A 16,778-nucleotide genomic window follows, 5' to 3' on the forward strand; every position below is an offset into this window, starting at 1 on the left:
GAGTCCAGGGAGGGACACAAAGATGCTGAGGGGTCTGGAGCATCTTTGTGATGAGGAGACTGAGAGAGCTGGGGCTGTTGAGCTGGAGAAGAGAAGCTGAGAGGGATGTGATCAACGGATCAATATGTCAGGGTGGGTGTCAGAGGATGGACCAGACTCTGTTCAGTGGTGCCCAACGCCAGGGTGAGGGGCAACAGGCACAGACTGAAGCACAGGAGGCTCCATGTGAACATGAGCAGAAACTTGTTTGCTGGGAGGTGCCAGAGCCTGGCCCAGGCTGCCCAGAGCGGGTGTGGAGTCTCCTGCTCTGAGACATTCAAACCGCCTGGACCCACCTGTGTGATCTGCTCTGGTGACCCTGCGTGAGCAGCTGGGGTGGACTGGGGGGTCTCCAGAGGCCCCTTCAAGCCCAGCCAGCCTGGGGGTCTGTGAGAGGAGATCTTGCTGGGCTGGGAACCTGCACATGAACAACCTCTGCACCGAGAACTTTCCACCAAGCAGTGGAGAGAGCCCAGGGACCGGAGGGAGAATGGCAAACCCGTTGGGTTTGTGATGCTCCTGCCACACAACGGGGCTCAGTCCTCGCCAGAGCCCTGTGAGGACCTGCCGGGCTGCCCTCCCACACTTGGCTCTGTCGGGGTTTTAGGAAGAGCCTGGTGTTTGTTTTCTGGTGACCTTTTCTGTCTCGCTGTGGTTCTGCGGCTCCTCACCACACCCCGGCTAAGAGCGGGGAGAAGCCGTGGGGGTAGGAAGTGGCTGCGCACCTATTTAGCAGGGCAGATCCGTCCCAGGAGATCTATTAAAAGAAGTTCCATCCTGCAACCTAAACCAGGATGAATAATCCCCAAACAGGCTTTTTCTGCCTCAAAATGCCTTGTGGTCAGGAGGAGCAGGAAGAGCCCAGCCCAAGGATGCGGAGCCTTCCTGGGCAGAGCTGGGGGGCCGAGCTGTGACCCCCTCATGTCGTGCTGGTGTGGGGTGTTGACTGGGATGTGGCCACGCTGGCCACCAGGAGCTGGGGACATGGCCACAGACCCGTGTCCAGCTCTGGAAGACGCCGTCGCTCTGCGGGCAGCGCCGCGGGCAGATGGTGGTGGTTCTTCTTGCAGAGATGCCGTCTGTATCTGTCTCACAGCTGCACATGCAGCGAGCTCCTGGGGTGGAAGCTGAAAGATGTCCTTCTAAAGAGTCCTGTTCCTGCCCTGTGCGGGCTGATGGAGCTGGGACAAGTCTCCATCATCCCACCAAGGCAAAAGCTGCCAGCGGGACACAGAGCCCGACGTGCTGCAAGAGTAAGGCAAAGCAGCACGTCCTCATTGCTTTCCAGCACTATCTCTTGGGGTTTTAGACCTGTGCAACTGCAGGATGGCCAATATGTTGTGGGGGTAAAGGACTTTTTCAGGCTGGACATGAGGAAGAAATTGTTTGTGCTGAGGGTGGTGAGAGCCTGGCCCAGGTTGGCCAGAGAGGTGGTGGCTGAACCATCCCTGGAGACATCCCAGGCCAGGCTGGACGGGGCTCTGAGCACCCTGAGCTGGTGCAGATGTCCCTGCTCATGGCAGGGGGAACTGGGGAGATTTAATGGTCCCTTCAACCCAAACCATCCTGTGATTCTGTGATCCAAGCTGTGGGGTGAAGATACCTGGCCTGATGCTGCAGAAGGTCAAACCAGCCCCGGACACATCCCTGGCGTGAGCCTTGCGAAGGCGTGCGGGCTGCAGGGACGGAGGTGCTAACGCGAGAGAGACGTCAGCGCTGAGATGTTCCTGGCAGCGCATCAAACACCGAGGTTGGCCAACCAAAACCACAACGCGCTTCGGGACTGTGGTTTCCTTCCCTTCCCTGGAGCAGAGGAAAGTGGGTTTTTCTCATAGGTCAGTGCCAAGCGCTCATTAGAGGAACAAATTATCCCAAAGAGCCTGGGACAGTTGAATTAGGCTTCAGTATCACAGAATCACAGAATGTCCTGAGCTGGAAGGACCCACCAGGATCATGGAGTCCAACTGCTGTCCCTGCACAGGACACCCCACAGGTCACCCTGTGTGTCTGGGGACGTTGTCCAGTCTCTTGTTGAACACTGTCAGGTTGGGGAGCCTGTTCAGTGTCCAGCACCTCTGGGGGAAGAACCTTTTCCTCATGTCCAGTCTAAACCCTGGCACATCTTCTGATGTTCCCTTGGGTTCTAGAGAGGGTCCAGTAGATGACCAAGCTCCGATAACAGATTTGTTCTGCAAAGCGCGTCCCTGCAGGACGTGTTGCTTTTGGAGGGAGGAGATTGATGTGCATCACGTTTCCACTCCTAAGTCAAAGACATTAACAGCTGCTGTGCTGGGTCAGTGCTCAGATGTGTTAACAGACCCTGTTAAGCATCAACACCCACAAGCTTGGTGATCCTTCCCCAAAGTGGGTCGGCATCTCAAGCCCCCTTGCCCAGGGAAATCAAGCACTTCTGCTCTTGGTTTTGGGAGGCGATGGCTCGGAGAGCATGCCGAAGGGTTGGTGGGTCTTTGCCATGCGGTGCGTTGCTTCTGTCCATCGCTGTATCATTGGTGCAGAGTAACCCCTGTATCTGAGGAGGCCTGTTGGCTTGAAGAAGGTTTGACCACCTCCAGGGTTCCACCAGTGTGGCCTGGGTGCACCCCCTTCCTCGTGCAGTTCTTGGGGACGCCCTTGGTTTGGGGTGAGGATGACTCCATGGCAGCAAAGCCATCAAGTGTCCTCCCAGGGGATGGTCCATTCCCAGGTCCCACCAGAGCCCATCACCACACAGGGGGCTCTGCATCCACCTCCCCTCGTTGACCTGTGTGGATGGATGTCACCTCCAGGACTTGGACGTGTCCCCTACAAAGGGACCCCCAAACTACACCCCCTGTTTCTCAGCTCCTGGAGGTCAGGGGTGCTCAGATAAGGGGTTTTCATCCAATCCCTTCTCTGGCAAACAGAAACCACACTGGCAGCGAGCTCTGCATTTCTACAGTTTATGGGATTCTCTGAAATTTATAGGAAACAGACAGCGCGCCAGGCAGCGGTCCAAGGCCAGGCTTTAAGCAAAGGCCTGTTTTTCTGCAGCACCAGTCTTACACATCCATAATGACTTTGCTGAGCAACCAGTTCTTGGGAAATAGAGTCTGTCCTGGGGTGGGGAGAACCTGGGGGACATGAGCCTCCTCCCCAAAAACCCTGGGTCAAACCATCCCACAGAGATGTTCTGACTTGGTCAAGCCACAACTTCTGTCCACAGCAGAGTCCTGACTATTCTCCCTTGTTGGTATTTTCCTATCCTTGATGCATTTTCCCTCAAAATTACCCCGGTGGAGTATTACTTTTCTCCTTTCCAAATGGGGAAAATTCTTCTGGAAAGTGATTATACATCAGTCTTCTTCAGTCTTCCATGGAGAACATTGTGCAGGGAACACGTTCAGGAGGAAACAGCAGAAAATGAGCCAAGGTAGGGATTACTAATTCATAGATAATTTCAGGGCAATGAGAGAAGTTCCCTTCCTAAACACCACGTGCAGGCAAGGAGGGAATTGTTGGTATGTTGCTGAAGGCAGAACATGTTTCTGCCCATGAAGATGGGGGTTGGCAGCTTCTCTTGGGGCTTGGTCTGGGACCATGGTGGTCCATGTCACCCTGCAGACCCAGGAGCTCTTTCCACCCTCCTCCAGTGATGTCCCATCCCATGAGCTTTGCAGGTTTTGTGCCCTGCCCCTCTCCACAGCGCTGATTTTTGGAGCGGAGGTGATGCAGGACATCAATCAGGACCAAGCTTCTCCCATGGGAAGAGCTGAGGGTCACTTGTCGCGGCATCTGTGCCAAAATTGTCTTCCCGCTCCAGAAGAACCAGCCTGAGCTGTGCTGATCGACCTGCAGTGGGAAAGGGTTGAGCAAACCCTTGACACTGGTTGGGTGGAGGCACCATGAGGACGTTCTGGTAGGACCAGTGGTGATGCTGAACTCGTGAGCTCTGTCGCATCCCCAGGGTCTCTTCTTTCCAGCTCACAGGGGGTTTGTCCCCAGCCAGGGATGTTCTTCATCCTGGACACCTCGTGGAGCTGAGCTTGACCCAAGGGTGAAGTTCATCAAGCTGTGCCACCAAAGGGACGATGTCCTCAAGGGAGATGTCCTCTCTGCTCACCGGAGAGGTTTTGGGAGAAAAGAGAGATGGGAAGAAGGGAAAAAGAGAAAAGAAGGAGAAAAGCCTTCCTGGAGAGCAAGGAAAAGCAAGGGGAGTCCTTATTGTGGCTTTTCCAGACTGAAAAGGGGCCGAGAAGAAAGATGGGGACAGACTTTTGAGCAGGGGCTGTTGTGACAGGACAAGGGGTGATGGTTTTAAACTAAAGGAGGGAGATTCAGGTTAGATACAAGCAAGAAATTGTTTGTGCTGAGGGTGGTGAGAGCCTGGCCCAGGTTGGCCAGAGAGGTGGTGGCTGAACCATCCCTGGAGACATCCCAGGCCAGGCTGGACGGGGCTCTGAGCAGCCTGAGCTGGTGCAGATGTCCCTGCTCATGGCAGGGGTGCCACTGGGGGAGCTTTAATGGTCCCTTCAACCCAAACCATTCTGTGACTCTATGAGAGTAGCAACGGTCTCATATGGCAGTTGAGTTATTTACTCCAAGAGTTTCAGTCTGTGACTTTCGTGCCCAGCACAGCTGAATCATTCCTGTTCCTCAAGCTCCACCTTTGCACCTTCGCCTCTCTCCATCATTCCTATATGATGCCCTATAGGATGGAGCCCGGACTCTGCAGGGAAAGCACTTCTAGAGTCATAGAATCATTTGGGTTGGAAAAGCCCCTCAAGATCATGGAGTCCAACCATAACCCACCCCATGTCCTGAGAACCTCATCTCTGTGTGTTTTCAACCCCTCCAGGGCTGGTGACTCCAGCACCGCCCTGGGCAGCCTGTTCCAATGCCCCACAGCCCTTTGGGGGCTCATATTGTTCCTCATATCCAACCTTTAGCTCTGGAAGAGCCAGATTTTTGGGGACAAACACAAAACCCCCATAACTGTTGTTTTCCAAGCCCGTTTCCCGCAGGCTGGGGAGGCGGGTGGTGCAGAGCAGGGGCTGCTGCGGCGTCCCGGGACCGTCCCGTGCCGGGAGCAGTGTCTCTGGCGCCCGTCCCGCTGCTGGGGGGGCTGTTCCCATCTGGTTCCCATCAGCGGGCCGGGCTGCAGGCCGCGTTCCTCATCCCACACAGCTGCGCCCGCCCGGGGGACCCATCGCGCCTTCCCACAGCCTCCGACTTAAAGGGCAAGAATTTCCTGCATGCTTTTTTTTATTATTATTATTATCATTATTTTATTTTATACAAGATCTCAGAGCGTGCGTGTGTTGTTTGTTATTCTTACGCAGAGACAAAAGGGGATATAGCGAAGCGGGGCTGTGCTGCAGGGCTGGGGGTCTCTTGTGGAACATCGCTGGCAAAGCCAGGACCGGCAAAGCCAGGACCAGCAAAGCCAAGCCCACAGCCCCGCTCAGGATGGTGTTTATAGTGGTGCACGCCACAGAAAAGCACATTTGCTGCCTGCTGGGGGCAAAGCTGGAGCACAGACAGGGGTTTGGGGTACGAGGTGCAGGCACAGGCAGCCCGTGCTTGCAGGTCGCGAGGAAAGCCAAGCCGTGATACAGATAATTAGTGAGCTCATTATTTTTCCCTGGAAACAGGCGTGGTTTTGGAGGCAGCCTGTTTACCCAGCTGCTCCGAGCCCCTCGGCATCGCTGCTTCTCCGTGGATACCGGCTTTGGGTTCAGCAGGTCTGCTCGTGCGGAGGGACCCGCTGGGTGCAGGAGGGTCGATGCTCCACCGGGAAAGCACATCCCTGCCCTTGACCTCTGCAAAACGAGGCGTTTTTAGCCCCAAATTTGGGGGTTATTTAACCCCAGACTCAGGCTTTGCTTTCCTTTATTCCCTGTTGGGATGGAGCGGGGCAGAGCGGATGGGATGGTTTGAGGGACCACCAGCCCCTCCATCTCCTGCAGGACATGCACCCCAGGAGAATTTTCAGGGTGTTCTCCATCCTTTCCCTGCACCCCAAACCGCGGGTATTGGTGAGTCCAAACCAAGGGGTACCCAGGGCAGGGTCCCCCCTGCAGATACAGGGGTGAGGAACCACTTTGAAGCTCAAACCCCGGAGCCTGGGGAGCTGCTGGTGCCGCACAGGATAAACCCGCGCAAAGCCGCGTTTTCCCAGGGCCAGGTTGGTTTTGCTTTTCAAAGCATCATCCAGGAGAAGCTGGAGGGGTGAGAAGGTCCCATTGCCAAGCAGAATGTCTGGGAGGGTCAGGAGAGGGGATGACAAGTCATTTGCTGCTTTGTGCCTCAGTTTCCCCAAACTGATCAAGCCTTCCAAGAGCTGCCGACACCTCAGAGCAGGATATCTGGGAAAAAGCTGATTTTTAACAAGATTTACGGCTTTCTTTTCCCAGGTGACCGTGGCCCAAAGGGAGAGAAGGGGGACCGAGGCGGTAGCACAGGTAAGCGCTCTATCACGGTCATCTCCCCGGTGCTTTGGGTATGGTTTTGGTGGTGTTATGTGGGGCAATGGCTCCTGCAAACCGGGCAGGAAAGCTGCTGGACGAGGCTGCTGAGCCCTGAGCTTGGCTTTTCCGCCTTGGGCAAGAAGGAACCGGCGCAACCGAGAGGTGGGAGGGATGCCGGACCAAGGATGCTCGAGGAAGGTGGTGGTGACGTTCAGGCAGAGCCAAGCAGGGGGAAGCACCTTGTTCTGCAGCCCCAGGTGTGCGGAGCCCCCAGCCGGGATGGTGGGGCTGACCCTCCTGCCAGTGTGGGGTCATCCCTCCTTGGGGACATTCCTTCTGCCTCCTCGAGGACATCCCTTCATGGGGACGTCACTCCTTGGGGACATCCCTCCTACCTCCCTGAGGACATCCTTTCTGCCACCCCAGGGACATCCCTCGTGCCTCCATGGGGACATCCCTCCTGCCTCTCCAGAGTCATTCTTCCCTGGGGACATCTCTCCTACCTCCTTGGGGACATCCCTCCCACCACCCCAGGGACATCTCACCTGCCTCAGATGCCCACACAGATGCCCAAAGCCAGCTGGGGCGTTCTGCTCCCCGTGTTTTCCAGGAGATAAAGAGGGTCAAGCTCAATCATAGAATCATTTTGGTTGGGAAAGACCTTTAAGATCATTGAGTCCAACAATAACCCACCCCTGGCACTGCCCCATGTCCTGAGAACCTCATGTCCGTCTGTCCAACCCTCCAGGGCTGGTGACTCCAGCACTGCCCTGGGCAGCCTGTTCCAATGCCCCACAGCCCTTTGGGGAAGAAATTGTTCCCACATCCAACCTCAACCTCCCCTGGCGCAACTTGAGGCCGTTTCCTCTGCTCCTGGCGCTTGTTCCTGGGGAGCAGAGCCCGACCCCCCCTGGCTCCAAGCTCCTTTCAGGCAGTTCAGAGCAAAGAAATGCCAGGGAACAAGCCCAGGGCTGGATGCTGCCCACCCTTATGGCTGTGCTGGGCAGGGACCTTGTCCCTGAGACCCCTGGAGATGCTGATGGTTTCCTCCAAGCTTTGGACATCCCTCCTGCCTGTCCAGGGTGTCTCTTCTTGGGGACATCCCTTCTGCCACCCCAGGGACATCCCTCCTGCCTCCTCGAGGACATCCCTTCTTGGGGACATCCCTCCTGCCTCTCCAGGGTCATCCTCCCTTGGGGATGACCCTCCTGCCAGCCTGGGGTCATCCCTCCTTGGGGACATTCCTTCTGCCTCCTCGAGGACATCCCTTCATGGGGACGTCACTCCTTGGAGACATCCCTCCCTGGGGACATCCCTCCTACCTCCCTGAGGACATCCCTTCTGCCACCCCAGGGACATCCCTCCTGCCTCTCCAGAGTCATTCCTCCTTGGGGACATCTTTCCTACCTCCTTGGTGACATCCCTTCTGCCACCCCAGGGACATCTCTCCTGCCTCAGGTGCCCACATAGGGTCTCCAGGTCCCCACCACCAGCCACCATGACACCCAAAGGGTGCCAAGCACAAGCAAGGACGTGGTGGGGCCATAAGGGGAGCAGGGGGCCCTGCGGTGGGATGCACCTGCACCCCAAGAAGGACCCAGCACCCACATCCCCTCCAGCCACTCTTGGTGGGTGAACACAACCAGTTCCTATCTGCAAAGTCCAAATGACGGGGAATATCACTATTTAGTTTCCTGGGATAGACGTACCCCACATCCACCCCCTGGAAACGTGATGTTTGCATCCAGAGTCCCAATCCAAAGGGAGCAGAGCGGGGGCAGCAGGAGAGGGAGGTGGGGGTCCAGGGAATGGGGGCAGATGGTCTCCATCACGGGGGTAGACAGTATCTCAACCCAGCTGCAAAGCATCAGGCCCCGTTTTCTCGGCCACTGGGAGTCATTTCTCCTCTTCAGCCTTTCCTTGTGTGTTTTGCTGGATTTTGGGGGCCGGGCAGGGGGGAGGCCAAGGGGTTTGGGAGGATTTGCTGCAGCAAAAACCAAACGCACACGCCCAGGATGAGGAAGAAACGGTGGTTTGGGGAGTTTAGTGGGTATGTTGGAGCAGGATGGGGCCAGGAGATGCAGGCAGGGATGCTGCGGGCAGGGACGCTGCGGGCAGGGACGCTGCGGGCAGGGACGCTGCGGGCAGGGACGCTGCGGGCAGGGCTGGGATCGGAGACCCTGATCCTGGGCAAAGCTTCTGCAGCACAAGGATGTAGACAACCCGCTTTGGTCCCCGAGCAGCTCCTGATGGCTCCACCGGCTCCCGGGGGGCAGGACACGAGTGCAGCCCCCACTGCAGCTTTTGAAGGGTCTCCAGGGGCTGTGGGCTCAAAACAACCCTAGGCTGGGTTGGGATCAGCTGGGTTGGGACTATCTGAGCTGGGATCAGCTAGGCTGGGATAAGCTGGGTTGGGAATATCTGGGCTGGCATCAGCTGGGTTGGGACTATCTGGGCTGGAGTCAGCTGGGTTGGGACTACCTGGGCTGGTCTGCAGGGCTGTTATGGGCAGCTGATACTGGTTTGTGAGGAGACTTCTGGGGTTTATGAGCTTTTACGAGCCCTCTAAGCAATGCTCGTTAGAGGCTAAGCAGAAGGGCTGAGCTCTGAGAGTTAATTAGCAGCCCTCACCCTGCTGATTAATGGGAACATGCTGGTAGTGCTTGGATCCCTGCCCTCATTCCACATCTCTTCTCCTCCTTGGGGATGTGGTGATGGGCATCTAGTGAAGAGACGGGACAAGGATGGACTCATGGGGAGGAATGAGCATGTTGGGTGAGCAACTGGTTTGGGTTGGAGATATGGAATGGGCCCTGGGTTGTCGGTCACCTGCCTGCTCTCCTGGCACCAGGGAACGTGGGTGGCTTTGGACACAGAGCTAGGTGGACATTAGATAGGATCTTGGGAACAATTTCTTCCCCAAAGGGCTGTGGGGCATTGGAACAGGCTGCCCAGGGCAGTGCTGGAGTCACCATCCCTGCAGGGCTGGACAGACGGACATGAGGTTCTCAGGACATGGGGCAGTGCCAGGAGTTGGGTTATGGTTGGACTTGATCTTACGAGTCTTTTGCAGCCAAAACGATTCTGTGATATCCCACCACCATGAGATTAAAGCAAAAGCAGGACCAATGTCAGATGTTTCCTGGTTCTTCGCAGCTCCCTCTGCAATGGTCACCTCTTGGTGTGGAGACCCTTGGTTTCACCCCTTGAGAAGTTGCCGTGGTCCATGCATGGGCAAAATCACAGCAGATCAGGAGGTTTTGTTCCTGTTTGCACTGCTGGGCCCTTGGTGGTGGTTGTGGTGGTTTTGGTGGGATGGAAGCAGAATGCAACCCCCCGACCCCATTTCCACCGGGGACCAGCCTTGGGCATGGAGGATGAGCTGATGGGCGTCAAGGAGGAGGCTTCGCTGTGCCTGGAAACGCTGCTCCATGCAGCAATCCAACCCCAGTTATCTTCTCATTTGAGAAGTGATGTCAGTGAGCATTTCCAACGGGAATGTGTGTTTTGATAGGGGAAAGAAAAGAAAACAAACCAACACCCTGGCTTTGAGAAAACCTCTTGAAATACAAATCTCTGAGCAGCTGCAATCCAACCTTGGCTGGGGGGGCCCAGCTCCGCCCGTGGCCGCCGTCCCAGCCCGCGGTGACTCACGGAGCCCAGCTGCCTGACAGCGATTTTCACCATTTGACCCCTTTTCCATCCCAAATAACGGGATTTGTGGCGTGTTCCTTTTCTGGGTTTCCTTGCTGGGGGTGGAAGGAAGAACTGCTGCGGGTTGGATTTGGTGCTGAGCTCCTCGGTCATTGCCCTGGCAGATAAACCAGCACCCCCTGTGCTTCTCCCTGGGTGACCATGCTGGTCCCGCCTGGTGAGAGGGTGATGATGGGGGGAGGAGCACACGTTGTATCCCACCACCCCAGTTCGGCTTTTGGACCCATTGGAGCTTCCCCACAAGCACCAAGTCAGGGTCCAACTGGGCAGCGTGTACTTGGTCCTTGTTCTCCAGGCTGGAAACACAGAATCCCAGAATGTCAGGGGTTGGAGGGCCCTGGAAAGCTCATCCAGTGCAATCCCCCCATGGAGCAGGAACACCCAGATGAGGTTACACAGGAAGGTGTCCAGGCGGGTTGGAATGTCTGCACAGAAGGAGACTCCACAACCCCCCTGGGCAGCCTGGGTCAGGCTCTGCCACCCTCACCCCCAACAAGTTGCTTCTCCTCTTTCAGTGGAACCTCCTGTGTTCCAGTTTGCACCCATTGCCCCTTGTCCTGTCCCTGGTTGTCACCAGAAGAGCCTGGCTCCATCCTCCTGACACTCCCCCTTTCCATCTTGATCCCCAGGAATGAGTCCCCCCTCAGTCTCCTCTTGTCCAGCTCCAGAGCCCCAGCTCCCTCAGCCTTTCCTCCCACGGGAGATGCTCCACTCCCTTCAGCATCTTTGTTGCCCTGTGCCTCCCAATCACTTGAGATTCCCTTTCTAGTCCCTTTTGGAAATGCTTTGTGCCCAGGTTTTGTTGGCATCGTCCTCCTCCCGCCTGGTTGCTCAGATCTCCCTCCTCATCGCCAGCCTGAGCTGTGTCCCTTTGGTCTCACCTTGGTGGCTTTGGGACTGGGTTTTGCTGGTCCCTGCCCTCCCTGCAGCAGTTCTAGGCTGTGAGCAGGTTTTCCATCTTGGTGTGACCACTGCAAGGCTCATCCTCCCCCAGCAAAATAGGGACAAGGGGCAATGGGTGCAAATGGGAACACAGGAGGTTCCACTGAAAGAGGAGAAGCAACTTGTTGGGGGTGAGGGTGGCAGAGCCTGGCCCAGGCTGCCCAGGGGGGTTGTGGAGTCTCCTTCTGTGCAGACATTCCAACCCGCCTGGACACCTTCCTGTGTAACCTCAGCTGGGTGTTCCTGCTCCATGGGGGGATTGCACTGGATGAGCTTTCCAGGGCCCTTCAACCCCTGACACTCTGGGATTCTGTGACAACCCTGGGTCCCTTCCAGCCCGGTACGTGGTGGTGGTGGGATGTCCTCAGGTCTCCTGGAGGTGCGTCACCCTGTGCTTTCTTCAGCTGAGGGCACGGGAGGCGGGCAAGAGCAGGACTCAGAGATGCCACCACGATCCCTCTGACTTTGTTCTGTGTCCCCAGCAGCCACCGCCGAGGAGGGGACGGTCCGGCTGGTGAACGGCTCCGGCTCCCACGAGGGACGGGTGGAGGTTTTCTACGACCGGCGCTGGGGCACGGTGTGCGACGACGGCTGGGACAAGAAGGACGGGGACGTGGTGTGCCGGATGCTGGGCTTCCGAGGCGCCGAGGAGGTGTACCGCATGGCCCGCTTTGGCCAAGGTAGGACCCTGCACCCCTGCCCCACCTCATCCACCATCAACACCCAAAAATCAACCCAGAAATGAGCCTGGAGGCATCCAGCGTGTCCCCCACAACGACAGGGGGTGTGGTGGCCCCAGAGTCACAGTATCACAGTATGTTTGTGATTGGAAGGGACCTCAAAAGATCATCCAGTCCAATCCCCCTGCTGGAGCAGGAACACCCAGGTGAGGTCGCACAGGAACATGTCCAGGCGGGTTTTGAATGTCTGCAGAGACGGAGACTCCACAACCTCCCTGGGCAGCCTGGGCCAGGCTCTGCCACCCTCACCCCAACAAGTTGCTTCTCCTCTTTCAGTGGAACCTCCTGTGTTCCAGTTTGCACCCATTGCCCCTTGTCCTGTCACTGGTTGTCACCAGAAGAGCCTGGCTCCATCCTCCTGACACTCCCCCTTTCCATCTTGATCCCCAGGAATGAGTCCCCCCTCAGTCTCCTCTTGTCCAGCTCCAGAGCCCCAGCTCCCTCAGCCTTTCCTCCCACGGGAGATGCTCCACTCCCTCCAGCATCTTGGTGGCTGCGCTGGACTCTCTCCAGCAGTTCCCTGTCCTGCTGGAACTGAGGGCCCAGAAGCTCCATTCCGGTTCAGCACCAGTTTATTCAGCACATCCAGCCAAATATTTTGGCGCTGGCTCACGGGGCCGCGTGCGAGGCCACCGCTGGCGCTGGCCCAGGTGGCCCATCCCGTCCCCGTGCTGACTCAGCGCTGCGGGACCATCCCCAGGCTTGTTGTTTTTGAACGAACGCTTCGGGTTTTCCAGCCGGATGTGATTTTTGAGATCTATTTTCTTTTTAGAATAACAAAAGAAAAAGAAAAAAAGGAAAAGCTTTTAAAAACAGAGGGGAACTGTCAGGAACACTTTGGCGGGCGGAGGGGTGGCCTTTGGCCCCAAACAGGTGGGGTGGGGGGGAACTGATGATCTTGAGTGTCTCTTCCAAACAAAATGATTCTATGATCATGCCCAGAGCAGCTCCCTTTCCACTTGGGCTCTTGAGCTCCTTGGGTTGTTTTCTCCCCATCTGCTCGGGGCTGCTGAGGAGGTGATGGGTCCCAAAAGCACCTGATGCCCACCATGGCCATCATCTGGACAGGAACGTGTCGGGTGATCAGAAAGGCTGAGGGAGCTGGGGCTCTGGAGCTGGAGAACAGGAGACTGAGGGGGGACTCATTCCTGGGGATCAATATGGAAAGGGGGAGTGTCAGGAGGATGGAGCCAGGCTCTTCTGGTGACAACCAGTGACAGGACAAGGGGCAATGGGTGCAAACTGGAACACAGGAGGTTCCACTGAGAGAGGAGAAGCAACTTGTTGGGGGTGAGGGTGGCAGAGCCTGGCCCAGGCTGCCCAGGGGGTTGTGGAGTCTCCTTCTGTGCAGACATTCCAACCCGCCTGGACACCTTCCTGTGTAACCTCATCTGGGTGTTCCTGCTCCATGGGGGGATTGCACTGGATGAGCTTTCCAGGGCCCTTCAAGCCCTGACATCCTGTGACTCTGTGCTTCTGTGACATTCTCTGCGAGCAGGGCTGGATGCCTCCAGGAGTTGGTGTCCTTCACCCCAGCCCTGGGACACCTCCCACCAGTGCCTGGTTGCCCATTCCTGGGTTTCTTTCACCATCTTCCAGCCTGGTCCTCTGTTACCCCTGAAGCTGGTACAACCACTTGGCTGTAGAATCATTGAATGGTTTGGGTTGAAGGGACCATTAAAGCTCCCCAGTTCCCCCTGCCATGAGCAGGGACATCTGCACCAGCTCAGGGTGCTCAGAGCCCCGTCCAGCCTGGCCTGGGATGTCTCCAGGGATGGTTCAGCCACCACCTCTCTGGCCAACCTGGGCCAGGCTCTCACCACCCTCAGCACAAACAATTTCTGCATCATGTCCAGCCTGAATCTCCCCTGTTTTAGTTTAAAAGCATCGTTGTTGTTGGCTCATGTCCAATGTCCCACCCCAGCACCCCAAGTCCTTCTCCTGGGGCTGCTCCCCATCCCTGCATCCCCAGCCTGGACCGACACCGGGGTTGCCCCGACCCAGGTGCAGGACCTTGCCCTTGGCCTTGTTGACCCTCATGATGTTCACATGGCCCCACTGCTCCAGCTTGTCCAGGTCCCTCTGGGTGGATCCCGTCCCTCAGCTGTGTCCCCTGCACCACTCAGCTTGGTGGCACCTGTGAATTGCTGCGGGTGCTCTCGATCCCACTGTGTCATTGATGAAGATACTAATTAGCCTTGGTCCCAGTGGGTTCCTTGATGGACATGCCACCCAATTGTGAATAGTGACCTTGGATAGAAGTGACCCACTTTATTTTATACATATATGTTATTTTTATAAATATATTATATATGTAAGTATATATAAATATATACATATGTTGAATATATATAATATGTTATATATACACATAATATGTATGATATGTATGAAATGCGACATGTTATGTAGTATATAAGTTATATGTTACATATTATATATATATAAAAATAACATATGTATAAAATTAATACACTTTATACTACATAAATATACACTTTATAGTATATAATATAATGTATAATATATACTATATGTTACATTTCATACATCATACATAATATGTAATGTATACTACGTAATATGTTACATATCATACATAATATATACTATGTAATATGTTACATTTCATACGTATCATACATAATATATACCACATAATGTGTTACATATTATGTAGTGTATATATGTTATGTATTATATATGAAAATAATATATATGTATAAAATGAACTTAGTACACGTTACCAAAAAGAGGGACGGATACAATAATGACGGGGGGATTTTCATAAGGGGCGAAGCCCTTTGTTCAAGGGCTTGAATGATTTTCGCTCTGTCCCCGTGACACGTGTTCCCTTGGTCACGGGGGACGTGCTGGGACACCGGTGCCCATACTGGTACCAGTGCCCATCCCAGTGCCCATACTGGTACCAGTGCCCATACTGGTACCAGTGCCCACCTCAGTGCCCATACCGGTACCAGTGCCCATACCGGTACCAGTGCCCACCCCAGTGCCCATACCGGTACCAGTGCCCATACCGGTACCAGTGCCCATCCCAGTGTCCATACTGGTACCAGTGCCCATACCGGTACCGGTGCCCACCCCAGTGCCCATACTGGTATCAGTGCCCATACCGGTACCAATGCCCACCGCAGTGCCCATACTGGTACCAGTGCCCATCACAGTACCAGTGCCCACCCCAGTGCCCATACTGGTACCGGTGCCCACCCCAGTGCCCATACCGGTACCAGTGCCAATACTGGTACCAGTGCCCATACTGGTACCGGTGCCCACCCCAGTGCCCATACTGGTACTGGTGCCTATACTGGTACCAGTGCCCACCCCAGTGCCCATACTGGTACCAGTGCCCACCCCAGTGCCCATACCGGTACCAGTGCCCATACTGGTACCAGTGCCCATACTGATACCAGTGCCCACTCCAGTGCCCATACTGGTACCAGTGCCCATACTGGTACCAGTGCCCACCCCAGTGCCCATACCGGTACCAGTGCCCATACTGGTACCGGTGCCCACCGCAGTGCCCATACTGGTACCAGTGCCCATACTGGTACCAGTGCCCACCCCAGTGCCCATACTGGTACCGGTGCCCATCCCAGTGCCCATAATGGGACTGGTGCCCATACTGGTAACGGTTCCCATCCCAGTGCCCATACAGGTACCGGTGCCCATACTCGTACCAGTGCCCATCCCAGTGCCCATACTGGTACCGGTGCCCACCGCAGTGCCCATACTGGTTCCAGTTTGGCTGCCGGTGTCCCCAGCGTGTCCCCAGCGTGTCCCCAGCGTGTCCCCGTTCCGCAGGCACCGGCAGGATCTGGATGGACGACGTCTCGTGCGCGGGCACGGAGCAGAGTCTCCAGCACTGCAGCTTCTCCGGCTGGGGCAGGACCAACTGCGGGCACGCCGAGGACGCCGGCGTCAAGTGCCTGGCGCCGTGAGGGCACGGGACCCCCAAATCTGCCCGGGGGGTTCGCTCCGTCCCCGCCAGTCTCACCCGAGCTTCCCAAAGTGGTTTGGTTCTTAGAGAAATAAATGCTTTTTTATTATTCTCTACCGCGCTGGTGCAGCTGTTTTCAGGGGGGGCAAAGAGCGATGGGGATTTGGGGGGTCCTGGGGGGACATAAATACACAGCCTGGGTGTGGGTTGGCCCTGGTTCAGGAAGCCCCTGCATGGGGGGTATGGAGCACCCTGGGGTGTCTGAGCCCCCCAAACCCACCCTTAGAGACACCCCATGAGGGCTTGAGGATCCCCCAGAGACCCCCCAAAATGCCTTGGAAACCTCCCAATGGCTTGGGGACCCCATGGTGACCCCCCAAGGGCTTGGGGACCCTGCCGAACCCCAGAGACACCCCCCCTCGTGGTCTGGAGGCTCAAGAGCGAGCCCCACAAGGGGGTGGCAATGCTATGGAGACCCCCCCCAAGGTCTTGGGGACCCCATAGAGACCCCCGCCAAGGGCTTAGGGAACCCGTAGACACCCCCACAAGGGCTTGGGGACCTCATAGAGACCCCCCAAGGGCTTAGGGAACCCATGCAGCCCCCCTCCAAAAGCCTTGGGGATCCCTCAGGGCCCCCCCCAAAGCCTTGGTGACCCGTGTGACTCCTGCAGAGCCCCGGGGACCCCCCTCAGGTGGCCCCGAATCTTTGGGAACACCCAGGGGACCCTCCAAAAGCACTTGGGGGCCCTTTAACCCCCCCAAACCCCCTCTCAGAGCCTGGAGACACCCTCAGACCCACCCCAAGCCCCGCCCAGCCCCGTAGGCCCCGCCCCTCGGGCTGCCCCCGCCCCCTGGACTGATCACGCCCCTTATACTGATCACGCCCCTTTGGGCTGGCCCCGCCCCCTAGGCTGGCCCCGCCCCCTCCGCGTTCCGCCG

The 16,778-nt window shown here is 56.5% G+C and overlaps 1 protein-coding gene across 2 annotated transcripts in view; it reads left to right on the forward strand.

Moving 5' to 3' along the window:
- The window catches only part of SCARA5 (scavenger receptor class A member 5), a 35,886-nt gene extending 19,931 nt beyond the window's left edge, over nucleotides 1–15,955 (forward strand). Inside the window, exons 7-9 of one of the 2 annotated variants that reach the window (XM_082048219.1) lie at nucleotides 6,432–6,479; nucleotides 11,624–11,821; nucleotides 15,704–15,955. In XM_082048219.1, the coding sequence (XP_081904345.1) occupies nucleotides 6,432–6,479; nucleotides 11,624–11,821; nucleotides 15,704–15,840 (383 nt within the window). In that variant the 3' untranslated portion in view covers nucleotides 15,841–15,955. The remainder of the gene's footprint in view (nucleotides 1–6,431; nucleotides 6,480–11,623; nucleotides 11,822–15,703) is intronic. The other variant, XM_082048220.1, reaches the window with a different exon arrangement.
- The last annotated feature ends 823 nt before the right edge of the window (nucleotides 15,956–16,778 follow it).

Source organism: Streptopelia decaocto, assembly GCF_964273445.1.
Source record: "Streptopelia decaocto genome assembly, chromosome: 3".
Taxonomy (NCBI): domain Eukaryota; kingdom Metazoa; phylum Chordata; class Aves; order Columbiformes; family Columbidae; genus Streptopelia; species Streptopelia decaocto.